General features: G+C 35.0%; 1 protein-coding gene across 36 annotated transcripts in view; it reads left to right on the top strand.

The window, feature by feature from the left end:
• The window catches only part of PTPRD (protein tyrosine phosphatase receptor type D), a 1,159,674-nt gene that overhangs the window by 1,128,927 nt on the left and 13,533 nt on the right, over positions 1–17,214 (top strand). For all 36 annotated transcript variants that reach the window (XM_064641432.1, XM_064641445.1, XM_064641443.1 and 33 more), the window contains 4 exons: positions 11,801–12,086; positions 12,633–12,811; positions 14,075–14,201; positions 15,151–15,276. In XM_064641432.1, the coding sequence (XP_064497502.1) occupies positions 11,801–12,086; positions 12,633–12,811; positions 14,075–14,201; positions 15,151–15,276 (718 nt within the window). The remainder of the gene's footprint in view (positions 1–11,800; positions 12,087–12,632; positions 12,812–14,074; positions 14,202–15,150; positions 15,277–17,214) is intronic.

Genomic DNA, 17,214 nt, shown 5'->3' with positions numbered 1-17,214 from the left:
AGGTGTTCAGCTGTCCCCAGGAGAGCAAGGCCCCACCAGTAATGGTTATTTGGGAGGACAAACGGCATCACTCTAAAGGTCCTCTTTTCTTTCTTCTTCCCCCCAGCTTTATATCCTGGGCATGATATCATATGGTATGGCTATATCCCTTTTTAGTCAGTTTGGGTCACCTGTCCCAGATATGTCTCCTCCCAACCTCCCATACACCCCTAGCTTTCTTGGGCCACACCATGAGCAGAAACAGAGGCAAGAACTCTGTGAAGAAAATTAATTCTACCCCAGCCAAAGCCAGAATACTTGTGCAGAGAAGTTGACAGATTTTTAAGTGGAAAAGGTAGCTAAAATATATTTAACGGTACATTATTTTTAAGGAGAAAACATAGATCATTGCTGAAAGAATTATGGAGCACTAAAGGAAGCATCAAGGCCTAATCTAAATGCAGAATTTGTATTTGTGTAATCAGATATTTTGGAAAGACTACCTCCATGAAAAAAGTGTAGTTGTAGTAACATAAATGCATCATGCCATCACACCCTTTTCCCAGGTAATAATATACAGTTTTCTTTCTATAACTACCAGGAAAGATAGTTCAGTGGAGATTGAGTCAAGGTAAAGTTCGATTTAGAAATGCATTTGTTACAAAATGCTGTGCTCTGTGGTCCTTATTTTCAATGGGAGATTTGGTAGAGAAAAGCAGATAAATAAAGGTAAAGCTGCATGGGGGAAAAAAAAAAAAAGAAAAAAAAAACAAGCACAAATGAAATTTAGCAATCCGATCCTGTTTGTAGGTACTTTACACAATGGGTTCAAATCTTGACTTGGCTTATTTAGAGTAAGTTATCTGAAGATTTTTCTGTAGTGTTTGAAATACTTGATGCGCATAGATGCTTTCTTCATTTACAGACTGTTATATTTTAAGACTATCTTTTCAGTCCTTTGGACAGAAGTTGAGTAATGCTTCAATCCTCCTGGTGACTCTGCATGACTTGCCCTAGTTTGCAGAGCTGATCTAGAAAAAATTGCTTCTTTAATGAAAAAATGCAGACTAAACCCCTGGGATTCTGCATTGGTGAGACTGTAATGTGTCATCTAATGATAGCAGGGAAAGCACACTTTTTTGTTTGAAGTTGGATTAGTGCAGGCAAACAGGTGCTAATCAGATCACAATAAAACAGCACCAGAGGATGTTTGGAGTTTTATGCTACTGTGTTTTCAAAACATCACATAAACTTTAGTAGTTGATTCAGTAACACTACCTAAAAACTTAACATGTTAGTGCAAACCCATGTTTGAATCCTTCTTTTTAATACCGGCACCAAGGGGCATATCTTTAAGACATTTTGTGAAGTTTTGGCAGGTACTGTTAATGCTGCTATTGCAAACAGAAAAACTTGGCTTTTTGGAGGAATTTGACTGTTTTAATTTAATCTGTGTCTGACTATACTAACATAACCAGTTAGCACAGTGAAAAACAAGATAATTTTCAAAAAATAACAGAACACAATGTGATACTCTATTTCTTAAAGTAGAATACTTACCTAATTTTTGTTCAATGTTTAAGAATAAAAAAGATAACATTTAAGGAAAAAAATATTTATCAAAGGCAGTGATTTTCCAGTGAATTGTTTTACTTCATCTCTGTATCATTTGAACCTCCATACTGATTTTGCCATAGGCCTTACAAGTGCTTATTTTCTAATCCTTGCAGTGAGTAGGTTGCAGATGACTGCCTATCCTTTTTCACGGTGGAGGGAAAAATCTTCCCATTTCATATTCAGAAATCTCTCAAATAAGATTGAAAAATACTAAAATCTTCCTCATCCCTTGCCTTTCCCTATCTTGAGTGCAACTCATGACCTTTCTTAACTTCCTTGAACAGCTGAAAGCTCAAGAGAATACAGCATAGTACGAGCATTTTAGTATGACAAGTATTTTAATATCAAAAATATTTTAATATCAAAAATATTCCAAACTTTCTCTGCTTTACCCACACACCTTCATCCAGAAGTTATGGGCTTGCTACTGTGCTCAGTATCATCCATATACAAAACCACCATAATACTATTTCCTCTCCAGCTGTTAGCTGTAGATCACTGCATATCTCATTAATACCTTTTTTCTCAAAGTTATTGTTCACTAATAAAAAGCAAAGAGGAATAAAGCTGTTACTGGAATCTCATCTTAAAAAATGGTGATCCTGCTTAGGATGTTCAGTTCCTTTTAGTATAAAAATATAGTAATGAGTAAATGTCCATGTTTTCCATTGTATTCCATATATATTAATAGTCTACGTTACTCTGACCATGCAGTCAGAGTAACTGACTGGGACTCTTTATTTCTATTCATAACTTTATTCTTAGAAGTTATTGTGTTTCAATATGTACCTTAGAGAATAAGGTACCAAGGCATGCAGAGTTTGACACCTTGGGAGCTTGATCTTTGTTTAAGGAAGTGGAACTGCATTCTCTTGATTTAGAAGTTTGTGCATGCTTTCTCTGTCTTTACTTACTTTTTGGAACTGTAGAATCTACTGGAGAAAGAGAAAGAAGAAAAGTTCATAAAGGCTAGATGGAAGAAATCAGCATAGCAAGACATTTACTTGATAACTGTGTAATATGTGGCATTACAGATGAACAGGAATTGGGTCTTGCCTTCATATTCTTACCATAAAAGCTTTCAAGATTGTGAAAATTTAGGTTTCAGAAGCTTCACAGTTGAAGACATTGGCTGTTTTATGTTGAACACGCAAGAGCTCTCACTTAATTACTGGGCTATGTTCATGCAATTATGCAGACAAAAAGCAGAGTCCCATCAGTCTGTATGCTGATAGACCAATGGTGGCTAATGCTGGATTTTTTTTTCTCTGTTTCAGATTTTAGTGCCATTAGTTAAGATCACCTTGATTACAAAGATGCCTATTACTTCCCCAGCTCATCCCTCTTTAACTTAACAGCACTCTTGGTTTTATTAGCTTAAGTCTCTAGTTTGTTTTCTTAAATTTAGGTACTTACTTATGAAAAACCGTAAGTATGAACGTGACAAGAGTTACCATACTTCAGTTAATGTGGCAGTGTGGAGAGTTGAAATTAGCTAGTGTATCTAGGGTACCAGCTAACAAGCCTTTCCTAAAACCTAAACTGAAGCTGTATGTACACTATATGCTTCCATTGTTTATGAGCCATAAAACCCAGAAAGTATCACTGGAACCATTATTAAAATTCAAAAACATACAAATAACAGGTAATAGCAGTATTTCTTCATGCAGATTCAAATAATAAAAAATACCTACTTGTGGCCTCTTTGATTAAATCAGCCATATGTGTATAAAGCCATCTTTAGTCGACACTTAGCCTTTGGTTCAGGGGATTATACGCCCCACTGGTGTGATTTAGGGCGGGATTATCTTTTGAAGTCCTAAAAAGCTGCTGTGACTGCATAGGGTAAGATTTGTTTCTGGTAGCAGTCAGAAATCTGTAAAGGAACATCGGGAATGCTATTACCAGATAGAATCAGTGGCGTATCTATGCCAGTATCCTGTCTCTGACAACGGCAAATATCAGAAATTTCAGGGAAAAGTACAAAACTCCAATGACAACAATATTTCAGTAAAGTTTCCCCTTTAGTAGCAAATAGTTTGTGAGTAATTGAGCCCCACTTCATGAGGATTTCAATTCTTTTCCCCTTTATTCCTTTAGCTACTTAGAGAAACTGATGGATACTTTTTTGTTCAGATTCGTGACTATACATATATTTTAAAGAACAAAACCAGGCAGTATTTATTATCTTTGACCTTTTTTCCTTGTCTAAGTATTTTCACAAATTACATTAGAAGATATCTATTTACTCTTATTTTAAACATATGTGCCTTTATTTCACTAAATGCCTTTGCATAAAAGGAGAAAAAATGTGTTATTTAATGCTGTTTCATGTTTTACATATCTACAACTTTCCTCTGTGTTCATCCAACATAACAAACTGAGACAGCAAAGTTTTCTAACCCATTCCAATACTTGTCATGTGGAGGGAGGTGGAAGGGAATCCTCACACCTCTAGTCTGCTGGCTCTCTCTGGTCCCTTCTTTGAGATATACCTTTTGTTGGTCATCTGAATAACAGTAACTATTCCCCAAGGTTTTTATATTAGGTAAGACAGTAAAAATAGTTTCATAATTATACCACATTTTCTTGCTATATTGCCCAGTGGACATACTGAGGCCTCACTTCAATTTGGCCAACAAATGGTTTTGGTTGAGCAGGTCTGCTGAAGACTAAATGACTTTTCTCTCAGTGAAATAACCTGCCCCTTATTAAAATGCAATAATTTTCTGTAAGATTTTTTTTAACAAAGGCAATGCCTTTTCCATGTGTTATCTCAAATTACAAATATGTTGGTGCTGATAATTATTTCCATATATATATATATTATCATGTCCTACAAGGCCTGTAATTTCCTTTGACCTAAGCTGTAGTTTGATAAGTTATTTGATCAGCACTCTTAGTGAGTCATTTTATCCATATGTATTTAGTTAATTGGTTATTTTTCTCCCCGCCCATGTTTATATATATTATACTCTACAAAGGGAAAGGAAATCTGACTGCTTGCAGCTGAGTCTAGTAAAAGAGCAATTAGGTTCTATCAGAGCCAGCAGCTGTCCGTAATGAATTCTGTATTAAAATTATGAGTGAAGAAAAGAATCCAGCCATCTGCAGGAAATGTGAAAATATTTTTATAACCCAATAGCTGAATTCTGGAAAGGGGTATCTCTCAGATTTCCCAGCTGTACCTACATTAAATTCTGGAATATCCATGAACACAGAGTATACTGGAATGCATTGCATCAACTTGGCTACCCAGCATGTTTGGCTAACTTTGAACAGGCTGTATTTTTATCTAAGTAATCAGTATAAAAGTCTCTTTAAATCCTCTCCCCGTGTCTCTAGAAGTAAAATGCAGCTTTAAAAATAGTCCTGTTATCTTTTCATGGAGGCTTTCCAATCAGTATTCTGCCCTGAATATTAATCTTTCTTCATTTTTCGTACTTTTGTAGACTTAATTCAGGGTCTCATCACTTATTATCAGATTTTGTCAGTGACTGCTTTTCCAAGTGAATCCTGCATTGTGATGCCTATTTTTCTTGTCACCTGAATTTTAAAAATAGTTTTTAATGTTTAGACAATATCATAATATTATCCAAGCTCATTTTACAGCTACTTTGAAACTTCTACACCAGAACTCCCATTATTTGCATTGTAACTTGTCCATGATTTTTGCTCATAAGTTCAAAATCCTGGGAAAAAAAGGAAGAGATTAGTGTCTAACCTATAAATGACAAATTGTGATTAAGAAATGTGAAATGCTTAATGGTATTAACTTCTCACAACCTGATTTTCTACTAAGTTACAGAGAATTCATGTTGGTATAAAGACTGCAGAGGTTAAGAAACATTGTAATGAGTACCAGTAACCAAGCTCTTCAGCTGTCAGAGGAATATTGTCAGAGATATTAAAGAGAGTATTTATTCTTTTCACCAGCTGGTCTAAGAAAACAGTGCTATCCGTCATATGAGCTCATCAGAAAAGCCTCAGTTTTTTTCTTCTCTGTTTTCTACTGTATAGCATCTCACTGCGTTAATACCATATTGCAACCATTTCAGTTTAAATCAGACCTAGAGGTGGCAACATCACATTTGTCTTATCCTCTGAATGTATCTCTTAAGATGTGTTCTCTCTTGAAAAGGGAGACATTCTGAGATGAAGATCCAACACAGTAGGCCTGCTACTAAAGTCTTTTCAGCTTCAAGCTTGAGGACTAATTTCTGGTTATTTCCAAGTTTTCAGAGTAGGGGAAGAGTAGGGGAGGGGGCGGTTGGAAAAAGAATAAAAAAAGGATTTGTGGACAGGTTCATTTAGGGCTTTGAACTGTGACTGGTACTGGGGAAAAAAAAAAAAAAAGCCAGTGTGGACTTAGGAGTCCTGGTCTACTTTTTCCTTTGTACTTACCAGATGAAATACTGTGTCTGGATGACAATCGGCGATCTCATCATTGTTCTGTCAGTCTAAAACCCAAACAGAAAAAATCCAGAGGGCAGCTGGTGTTAAGAAGAGAAACGGTTGTTGACCACAATGGTTACACAAACACCTAGAATCAGGGAGGGTCCCAGAGAACTCTCAAACTTGGAATCAGCTTAGTGGTCAGCAAGTACTTTTAAGGTCTTCCAGTTATCCAGTACTGCCAAACACATTTCTTCCCACATTCTTTAATTAATTTCCAGATAGCATCAGTTCACCTTCTGTTACTCACACTGATAGGCTAGTAGCTCTTCTGCATGAAAATGTAATCAGAGTACAGAAATATTCAAAAGTATGAAAGAACTCCTCAAAACATTCCACTCTGAGAATGCAAAACAGGTTGAACTGCAAAGAAAGCAACAAATAGTTGTTAGCAGCATAATTTCTGTTTATTGACTTCACTGCTGTGCTCTAATCTTCACTTTTATTTATTGACAGTAGCATCTCTGTGTACTTCCTCTCCTAAATTACCCAGAAGTATAATTTCCTGTGTTTACTACAGCTGTTCATACATAGATCTGTCTTTAATTGAAGGTAACAAGTCACAGTAAGATTTTTTTTTAAATTAACCTTATAATACTTTACTTTTTTAAAACTTTATTTCACTAAACTCTATTTCAGTAAATTTTAGATCTTTCTTTAGTGAAATGCACAATGACAAGAATGCATTGTGAATGCATCGTACAGTACAAAGAATGTAAAATATACACTAAAACTCAACAAATATCACAGATATTTGGATAGTTAGTCTTTGATGCTAAATACAGAATGCAGTGCACTGAAGATTGTATTTAGAGAAGTAGGAAAATAAGGATGATATCTGAGAACTGAATTAATTTGAAATAAAAAATCACAGTGAATCCTTGTGCTCAGATAAAACAGTACAGGGGAATAGTTTATTTTAATGTCTTTATATGTCTGAGTAATTCAAGAGTAATTATGGCATGTATTGTTTATAGAGTCAACAGTCAACAGCACATTTCGGTTTCTCTCCCAGGACGTGTCTAGAATGTTCTTTTGGATAGGCACTTTTTTAGAATACCTATCGAAATTCCAGCTAAGTCTAATAAAAGGATTTCTGCAAGGGATGTTTTGTCTGTAACTTGTTGGGTAATAACCCCTAATTAATCCTTTCCTCTGTGAATTTCTTTTTGTCATACGTGGTATTCTGTAACAATGAGTTTCACAATTTAATTATGTACTACTTTAAAAACTACTTCCTGTTTGGTTTAGATTCTCATCATCCTGTTTCATGATCCTATTTCTTCTATTGCAAGTAAAAGATGAATACTGATTACCTTTCACCTTCTCCATGTAGCATTAGTTTATATCTGGAGAGAGGATTTGAAGTGCTGTAATGGAATGTCCTTGTTAGAAGGGTCTCGTAAAAAAACTTCTTAATTTGTTGAACATTACTAATGCTATGTTTTTAGCCTGCATGGAAAACTCACCTTTTTCAGTTATTTTAACAAATAGTTATTCTATGTACATTGGACTTGTTAGAGAAATTTCTGGGAGTTTTGATTCTGTGTGTTTTAATATTGGAGAGTTTGTTTGTTTGTATTACAATCTCATAAGACAGCTTCTTGTCCTTGATCTCTCCAGAGCTGAACTCAGGATTAGATGAAGAACAAATTTACTTCCTGAATATTATTATGCTTTTGCAATTGCATATTACAAAAAATTGGGATTAAATCTGGGGCAGTTGTATTTGAAGAATATTAGAATTCTGAGAATGTACAGAGTGTAAGGAAAAATCATCATAAAACTCAGTAAAGGAAGAATGATCTAAGGCTGACTTTTGATTTGTGACCCAGCCATGCTTTTGCCCACTGTCTAAGAAAACTAGGGTGAGTTCTAGACTGAGCTTTATCTGCTTGTAGCAAAATATTTTCCTGTTTCCTGATTTTTTTCATTCTACTTTTCCATGTTCCTTTTAAAAAGTTTTGTATGTGACAGTGACAAATGTGGTTGCCTCCATGCAAAGCATAGGGATGAAGAAAATATGGGATGAAGTCTTCTGTTTGGCAAAGCATTACACCTAAGAAGGTTCTGTATACCATCCTTGTTGGCTGGTATCTGACCATAACCACAGTGAGAAGAAAAAAAGTCACTGTGCACTTGCAGATCAGTTCTCAAAGTTCTCTTATAAGCCAGTACCAGAATTCTTGAAGCAGTCCAGTGTCTATTCTAAAGTGAAATTTAAATTTACCTCTTTGCAGAGGTCTTTATGGTATATCAGTCAGATTTATCTTTTCAAAAGGATGTTCAGTGGCTTCATAAGGGGCTTTTTTTGCTGCTTCCTGGTCAGAGGGGTGATTTTCAATTCTGTTCTAATTTCTTAACAAGAAAAGGGGAAAATAATCTAAATATTGCTCTTGTCAGAACTACTACAGAATTTCTGTAGGGTTGGAATCTAATTAATCACATGAAGTTCCATAATAAAATCCATGCTTTTTATATATTTCCCATATCACAAGCAATTTTAGGTACTTTCAGTTTAAAAATGCAGGCTTCATTCAATCTGAAACAGTAATATTCAATAAAATTTTCCCCTGATATGAGTCAAAAATGTCCTACATGATTTTTGGTCCACATTTTACTGTCTTTGCTTCCAATTAAATGATCTGTGAATATTGGTAATTACACTGCCTTCTTTTGCCAAACCACTGAAATATCAGTAAAGGGTCATCATTTAAACAGCTACAAATTAATCACAAAAGCCAACCTTTAACACATCCATACAGTGATTTTAATCCAGAATGGCCCCCTTATGCCTCTTCATTTTTCTTTTCGTGAATTGTAGCTGTATTGCATCACAGGACATTAAGCATGTTTCAGCTCATGGGACTGAGTCAGTCATGTTTTTAGAAATTGAAAACAAATGTTACAATAATGTAAATGACAATATTTTAAGCAATAACAGTTTCCTTGTAATAGATTCCTTAGGTTTTCAGCTTACAAACACAACCATACCTTTCACTAGCTGAAATGTTACTTTTTTAAAATTCTAAATTTGACAGTAACACTAGAAGAGGCAAACCAAAAGGGCAAGAAAGTCAATAACAAAGGTGGAATTAATTTGTGAAATGACTCTTATTAGCTGAATTATCATGGTTAGCAGACAGTACACAGGGATTTATTTTTTTTTTTATGTTTCAGTAATTTATTAGTGAGAATTCAAGCTGCATGGCTTCCCAGCAGTGTATCACGCTATATTAAGAAGTCTGTGTGATAGAAGAGAAGGAGAAACAGGGGATAAAGATATGATAGTTTCTTGCTTTTATATAATGAGCTATTGTAATTTAGAGTTAGAAGGTATTGGGAAGGCATGTTTCAAAGAGGAAAAGTTGAAATCTTCATGGCCTTGGTTTCATTTTTATGTGGAAAGGGTAGTCTGGTAGACACACAGCTCATTTATAACAGGCAGAATTGGAATGTCCTGAATGCCTTAAAATAGTAAAATATCTTGCTGGATAAAATGATCCAGAGATAAGTGTGTCAGGAGCCCACTGAAGCCAAATGCCTTAATAAATGTAGAGTGTCAGCCCCTCTATCTGATCGTGAAATTACTGCACAGTAATGTGTTTGGTTCTGGTGTCATGATTGTTACAAACACTGCATAGACCTGTAAACTAGAAAATATCTTCTGTGCTAGACTATGTTAATAAGTATTCCTGTTTGAGTTTGCTTATTGGAAGAATAAATATATAAATGATAATACAAGACATGAAAAGAAGAACTGAAAATTGCCTTTTCCAGCTGAAGGTACAAGCCTTTTATTGGGTGGACTTTTGCAGTTGGGGTCTGCAGGTATCAGTCAACTTTTTAATGTTTCATCTGGAAAATGGCATATCCAGTTATAAACATGGTTCTGGAACAGCAGTTCATTAATACATGATAGGAAAAAGAACCATATTCGAGATTTTACTGAGAACATCTGCATTGTCAAACCTTCATATTTCTCACTTGGCCAGCACTTGTTATGCTGATAAAAACTGAATGTGAAGAGTAGTCATTTAAATAATTATTTAAAACTTGATATTAACCAATCTGACATATAAACGTATATTACTTGTGTTGATTTCATTGCCATTATAAGAAAAAAACCCAAAGGAATAGTGCAACAGCTTTTTGAGGTTTATTCCTGATTATTAGCAATGTTAATGCCATCAATTTTTCCTGGAATGCAGAGCTTTAATTATACAAGTAAATTAACTACTGTTTAGGATAGCCATCATTTTATTTCTCTTTGTATTTTCCATCTCTACAACTCCCATTGATGAATGTCATTGATTGGTAAGTTTTCTTAAACACAGAATATTGATTAATACTTGTTGGAGTGGCAGGTAAGAAAGCTGACATTGATGCATTTGGTCAGCTAGCAAGTCTTCAGCTGTTTGAAGGGAATCTGCTTCTTGGAAGGCTAGTTGGTGGTAGGAATACATGATTAACAATATACAAATAGGCAATTTGAGAAACAAAACTTATCTTGTGTGAGATAAAATATCTTTCTGTTCTGTACTTATTTCTGATTTAGTTGTAAGTAAATGCAGTTAGCTGGTAGCTGGCAAAGATTCTTAAGGTGTCATGCAAGAAATAAATGTTTAACCTTGCTTATCAATTTCAGGATGGACTTAAGATATTTAATAGCTCAAGAAAATATGTGAGAAGTTTTGGGTTTTATATAATTGTCCTCTAGAAGCCAAGTTGTAGTTATTTTTGTTTCTATTTCTTTTAAAAAAATTGCAGTTTGTGATGTTCTTAAATATCCTTATCTTAGCTAATATCAGTATCTTGAAGGTTTATAAACTGTTGCTTACTATACTACATACTGCATTTCATGTCACTAGGTGAAAACAGTTAAGCATTTAGGAGGCCTGAAACTATCATTCATTCTTACAGGCATGATGTAATCCTGGAGAGAAAACAAATATGCAAAGCCCATTACACTCGACACTTGTGTTTTATATAGTTACATGCATGGAAGTAGTTGAAACAAAACTTCTTAAGTTCAGTCTTAACACATGGCTGCCAAAAGACGATCTGATTTGATTCAGAACAGTTGGTGTCCAAAGAGCCAGTGGATTTCTCCAGCCTATGGCTAGCACAACTGTGTAGTCGAGAGTCTGCATTGCAAAGTCTAGCAGTATGTCCTGGCTAAATGAAAGAGCAGAGGACAGAACAAACAGTGTTAATAGGAGCCCCATTGACAGAGTTGGGAGAGGGGTGGAAAGTTTACCTCCAAAGCATGATGGAAATATGTGACTCATTTTCTGTAACATTATTCTTTGGCAATAAATTCACCTCTATAAACAGAATAGCATGTTTAGTGAGTTAGAAATCATTCTACAGACAAAGTTTGAATTCTTAGAGCATTCATCATCTCCGGTAATTTCCATTACTAAGAATTAGAAATTTATATTTTATAAAATTTATATTTTTAGAACATGTTACAATGTGTTCTGTTTCTATTATAGTTAAGCCTGAAACCACAGCATGCAAAGATCTCATATAAAAGCATTCCACGTTCTCAATTGCTTGCAATGGACGTTTAAGGAGTTTACTTGTTTCAGGGCACCAATGTCTTTCATAAAATCTTATGTTCATATTCAGAAAAATGTGCAGTTCAAATCAGTGTTACAAAACTTTAAAACTTGATTGACATGAAAATTAGCACAGTGAATTAAAAAGTCCTTCATGTTCTCTCTCCGGTGTTCATTTCTTTTAGTGCTGGAGTCGGCAGGACTGGCTGTTTCATTGTGATAGATGCCATGTTAGAGCGAATAAAGCATGAAAAGACTGTAGATATTTATGGCCACGTAACTCTAATGAGAGCACAGAGGAATTACATGGTTCAAACTGAGGACCAATACATCTTTATCCATGATGCACTGCTGGAAGCAGTGACATGTGGAAATACCGAAGTGCCAGCCAGAAACCTGTATGCGTATATCCAGAAGCTGACACAGATAGAAACAGGCGAGAATGTCACAGGAATGGAACTGGAATTTAAGGTACTGGGATTCTATGCTGCGGGTAACCAAAACTAAATGGTATAACACCTATAGCTGCTCTGTTCTCCACCAGTTGTTTCCAGTAATATATAAAAAGATTTATTAGTTAATATGTTAAAAAAATAGTCCAAATATATATCCAGGAATATAATAAAATGCTAAAGACATTGGCAGACTAAAATTTTAAATTAGGAAGTGTTCTTTCTGAAACATACAATTCTATCTTCAGTGGGTGACCAGACAAGAACCATTCAATGAGGGTGATTTAACCCTGCTGTTCCTTTATTATTATTATAGTTTGAAACGTGTGTTTGCATAGTGGTTTAATGGTGGAATTTGTCCTTATGCATAAATGGAGCAGACACAAACTTGTATAAGCTGTTGAAAGAAGCTTTACAAATATTTAGATAATGCAGTAGAATATGGAAAAGTAAGCAACTGAAATTGAAATTATTTATTAATGGATAATGAGCAGGGATTATAATACCTGATAGTGTCATTTGTTTTGTTATACCCAGCCTTATTCTTTTAATTTGTTTTCAACAGCGTCTTGCTAGCTCTAAGGCTCACACTTCAAGATTCATCAGTGCCAATCTTCCATGTAATAAATTCAAAAATCGCCTTGTCAATATTATGCCATATGAGTCCACAAGGGTATGCTTGCAGCCTATCCGAGGAGTAGAAGGCTCTGATTATATTAATGCCAGTTTCATTGATGGATACAGGTACTAACAGTGATGTGTTCTCATATGGACTGTTTTAGAAGTTTACAGAATTGTTTATGTAATGATATCAAAAATAACAAAGCTTAATATTGAAAATTAGTATAATATTGAAAATTAGTGTTTATTATTATCTGTGCCTGCCATGTTTGATTGGGTATTTTTTAGAATTTTAATAAAAGGTCTAGATTTTTACCCCATGCAATACAGAAAAATTCTGTAAATTACATAGAATCTTAAACATTATATTTTTATCTATCTTTAAGCCACAGAGAACTCCCAGTATGCTTTACATACTGAAAGATACTGAGATTTTAAGCACATTCATTATTTGGAACCTCTGTTTCTTCACAATTATTCTGCTTAAAACGATACATAGAAATAACATACAGGAGATAGAGTCTGTATATCAAGGTTATAACCTATGATCTTGTAACACTGGCCAAGACTTGACCTAACCACCAAGAGCATTTTATGCACAAGCAGTTGTGTTGCCCATCAGCATCTTCATGACAACTTAGAGCAATATGCCCTCCTCTGACTCAAGCGACTGGTAGAAGGCATAAAGGAGAAGTGGTATAGTTTCCCTAAGGCAGTTTAGGTGTACCTAAGTATCCTATCCACAGAAATCATTTTCTGAGCCTCTGTTCATAACTGTAAACAACCAATCACCCACTATCACCCACAGAGGTGTTTCTGTTGATTGAAAGAAGTGAGAATAAGAACTGGTCATCATCTCATAAAGCTGCTGATCCTGGGATTTTTAACAGCTTGGTAGTAGCTTCCACTGGTAGGATATTAAGACCTGGAAAGATATTACACTCCATTCCCAAATTTTCTTCCTGCCTTACTTGTGCTGGAGGCATCAGATTGTTGAAGAGGAGTTAATAAAGAAACTGCCTGATCCTGTAATTCCTAAACTTAATAGATTGTTAGACAGTTATTTCTGCAAAATGAACCAGCATGACTAAGTGTTTCTTAAGTGCTTTTTACAGCACACCAAATTGAGCAATTAGAGTTGCATTAAAATTTAAATAATAATGATAAAGACATACATCATAATATTAACAGAGTAATTTTCCTCTCAAAGTTCTAAAAATAAAAATCCGTAGTTTGCTTAAACAATCATAATAAGGCTTTAATGTGCTTGTTATTAATACTATATACATTTTTCCCCTAGATAATTCTTACATAAAAGGAGGACATGGGTATCAATTTATTTTTTCATTAAAATATTATTATTAATTTACTTTTTTTTCAACACAGACAACAAAAAGCTTACATAGCTACACAGGGTCCTTTAGCAGAAACAACTGAAGACTTCTGGAGAATGCTCTGGGAGCATAATTCTACAATTGTGGTCATGCTCACTAAGCTACGAGAAATGGGCAGAGTAAGTACTGCTCTAAATTCCTTTACTAAGATGTTGATTATAGCAGTTCTTTTTATTAAACTATTTCATTGTTGATAGTGTCCAAAAAAGAGAATTTAGGTTCCTTCTGTTGAAATATCAGTGGCCTTGTTGGTCACTAGCTGTAAGGTTTTCCAATCTCTTGATGTGTTGCAATAGACAAACTAGACATAGGATTTTGTTGTGGGACACAATGAGATTCAGCAACTGAGTCTGCATGCTGATATTCCGAAGCATGCAGAGAAAGCTGTCTACTGAAAAAGAAAGATTATTTCTTATTTGGAAACTTTTGCATGGTCTTCTTGTAACAGTGTTAAAAGAAAGGATGTTCTGTGCTGAATGGTAAAGCTTCAGCACCCAGTTTAGAGTTCTAAACTCATTCCATTGACACTCTGTGTACTGGAAAGAGGCAAGCAGTTTAATGTTTGGACAGGATTACATCAAGATAAAGCTGGCATGTAATAAGTGAAATCTGAGTTAGGCCATGTATATGAGGGAATAGAGATTATTCAGGACATGGCTAGTGGATGCAGAGATAGAGTCTTGACTGAGGCTGGGGCAGCTTGCTTGAACAAGAAAAAAGAAAGAAAGCTGAAGGTGGTCTCAAGATTTAAATCAAGGAAAAAAATGTATGTTGAAAATTAGACTATGCATAGCTCTTGTCACTGATAGATGATGAAACTGAGCAGAAGTGTAAACAAGTTCAGCTAACACAGTGACCAGAGAGAACACCTCTGCAATCTCATATTAAAGATAAGCTTTTACTCTACATATGAAACTTAATGTTCTCACCAACATGAGCATCTCATGTTCCTCTCACTAATGGCACTTATCATGAACATTACACTTAACTGAGTAAGAAAAGGTTTATACCGACTTATGGTAGTGCTCTCAAGTAACAGGAAATGTATTATACTTTGTCATTTTGTAGGAAAAATGCCACCAATACTGGCCTGCAGAGCGCTCAGCCAGATATCAGTATTTTGTGGTAGATCCAATGGCAGAGTACAACATGCCACAGTATATTCTGAGGGAATTCAAGGTTACAGATGCAAGGGTAAGTTGACATAGCATTACACTTGTTCCCAGAAGTTTGAAAGAAAATGTCCATTTTTTTCTTTCCCTATATCTTTTTTTTTAAAATTTTATTATTATTAAAAAAACCCTTGTACTTTCTACAAGCAATAACAAAAAAGCAGGTAAAGTTATTATTAATGAATGGGATCTTTCTGTAGGAACAATTGACTTCACTCAGATATAGCGTCTGGACACCACAACTTGAAAAGTTCTGAGCAACTGTTTGTGCCAAAATACATTAGATGATTTGAGAACCATTTTCCTTTTTTTCCTGATTTCCCAATTGATGATTTCTGAGGACAGTTTCTGCTACTTAGAGCAGTAAATATGTTGTTTTGCACCATCCTCTAGGCTGAGTGAGTATGAAGGTTAATACATTGAGATTTAAAACTGCGGAGCAAATGACATTCATAAGAAAAGCTTGACAAGCTTTGCACATTATAATTTTATTTTCAGCACTCTAGTTTATCTGCAGAGTAGATGCATGCAGCTGTGACCCTAGCATCCTCATTTTAATACTGCATTTCTTATCTGAATTCCTGAGTCCAAAACTGAGCACTGATATAAGATTAAATATACATAAACTTTTAATGTATGTTTGGCATTTCTCAGACTTTTCATTTCTAGCACTTTAGTCTGCATGGCAGGAAAACACACTATCAGCCTCCATTTCTGTAGGAAATCAAAATAGCAGGATGTACTGTCCAGGAATAACATGAGTGACTACTCAAGAGTTGCCAGTCAGCATCCAAAATATTAGACATTCTCATAGTTAGAGAGACTGCTACTTTTAATCTAAACATCAAGTAAAACTGGGTAGTATTGTCATTAACCAAGTCACCATATGAACCTTTTTATTGGCAAATGAGATTTAGGTGTAGGTTTTTTGTACAGAAACTGTAGACACTCTGGATCTGTTTTCATTCTGTTTGAAATCTAGTAAGGATCTAGCTATGACTCATAGCTTTGCTAACCTTTTTGTGAAGAACCACAAAAGTGGAGAACAGTCTTCCAGCATCAGTCTTTAAGCACACTTGTAAGCAGAGATAGTAAAAGCCAATTTCACTACAAATATGCTGATAGTTTTCATAGATCACCTGTTAAAAATCTGTTCTGTCTCATGCTGGAAGAGGTATTTTGTGACATAGTTTGCCAAGCTCTGATCCCAAAATAATGATTATAACAAAAAGCCACAGTTGTAGTTGGAAGTGCAAACAGAATATATTTCCAAATAGTTTTTTCAAGAGTTTATATTGAAGTAGGATATTTAAGAAAGTCTGTTTACTTTAGCTATCAAGCCAGTAAAAAGTCTGAAAGGGTCAAATAACTAAATTTACCAGAACTAGTTTTATTTTTTTTACCTGATATTAATACAACTCTTTTTAAAATGTCAAGCATATGTGCATTTTGACAGTCCTATTGTGACATTTTACTGTCACATATTGTTGCTCCTCAAATTTAAAAAGTTTTGTTAAAGTCATCAGTGAGCTGACAGTATCATCCTAAATTTTCTAGATATGCTGGGAAAATGTAGCTCCTTTACCAGAAGAAATGGGAACTACTTACTAAAATGTACATTATATTCTTCCCATAGTTTGGCTTTTGTGGCTGTCACACCCAGTAATTGAGATCATCTGACTAAATTGTTGCATTTAAAGAAGAGTAAATGCCGCAGTGGTTGTAATCATCCTCTCTCCCTTTCATCTCCAAGTGCATCCATACTGTTAGAATACCATCCATGTTCTAGCAGAGCCAAGCTGACCAATAATTCCATACAGACAAAAAATGAGGCATGTTGCCTTTGCAGGTGCCAGCAGCAAGTGTTTGGTGTGGAATTCCCTGTTATTTCTGAAACTGAACTGTGAATTGTTGTACAGTGAAATTGACCTCTGTAACTGTTTCAATCTACTGCTTCTAA

The sequence above is a fragment of the Pseudopipra pipra genome, chromosome Z (assembly GCF_036250125.1).
Source record: "Pseudopipra pipra isolate bDixPip1 chromosome Z, bDixPip1.hap1, whole genome shotgun sequence".
Taxonomy (NCBI): Eukaryota; Metazoa; Chordata; class Aves; order Passeriformes; family Pipridae; genus Pseudopipra; species Pseudopipra pipra.
This window is presented reverse-complemented; position numbering and strand designations above follow the sequence as displayed.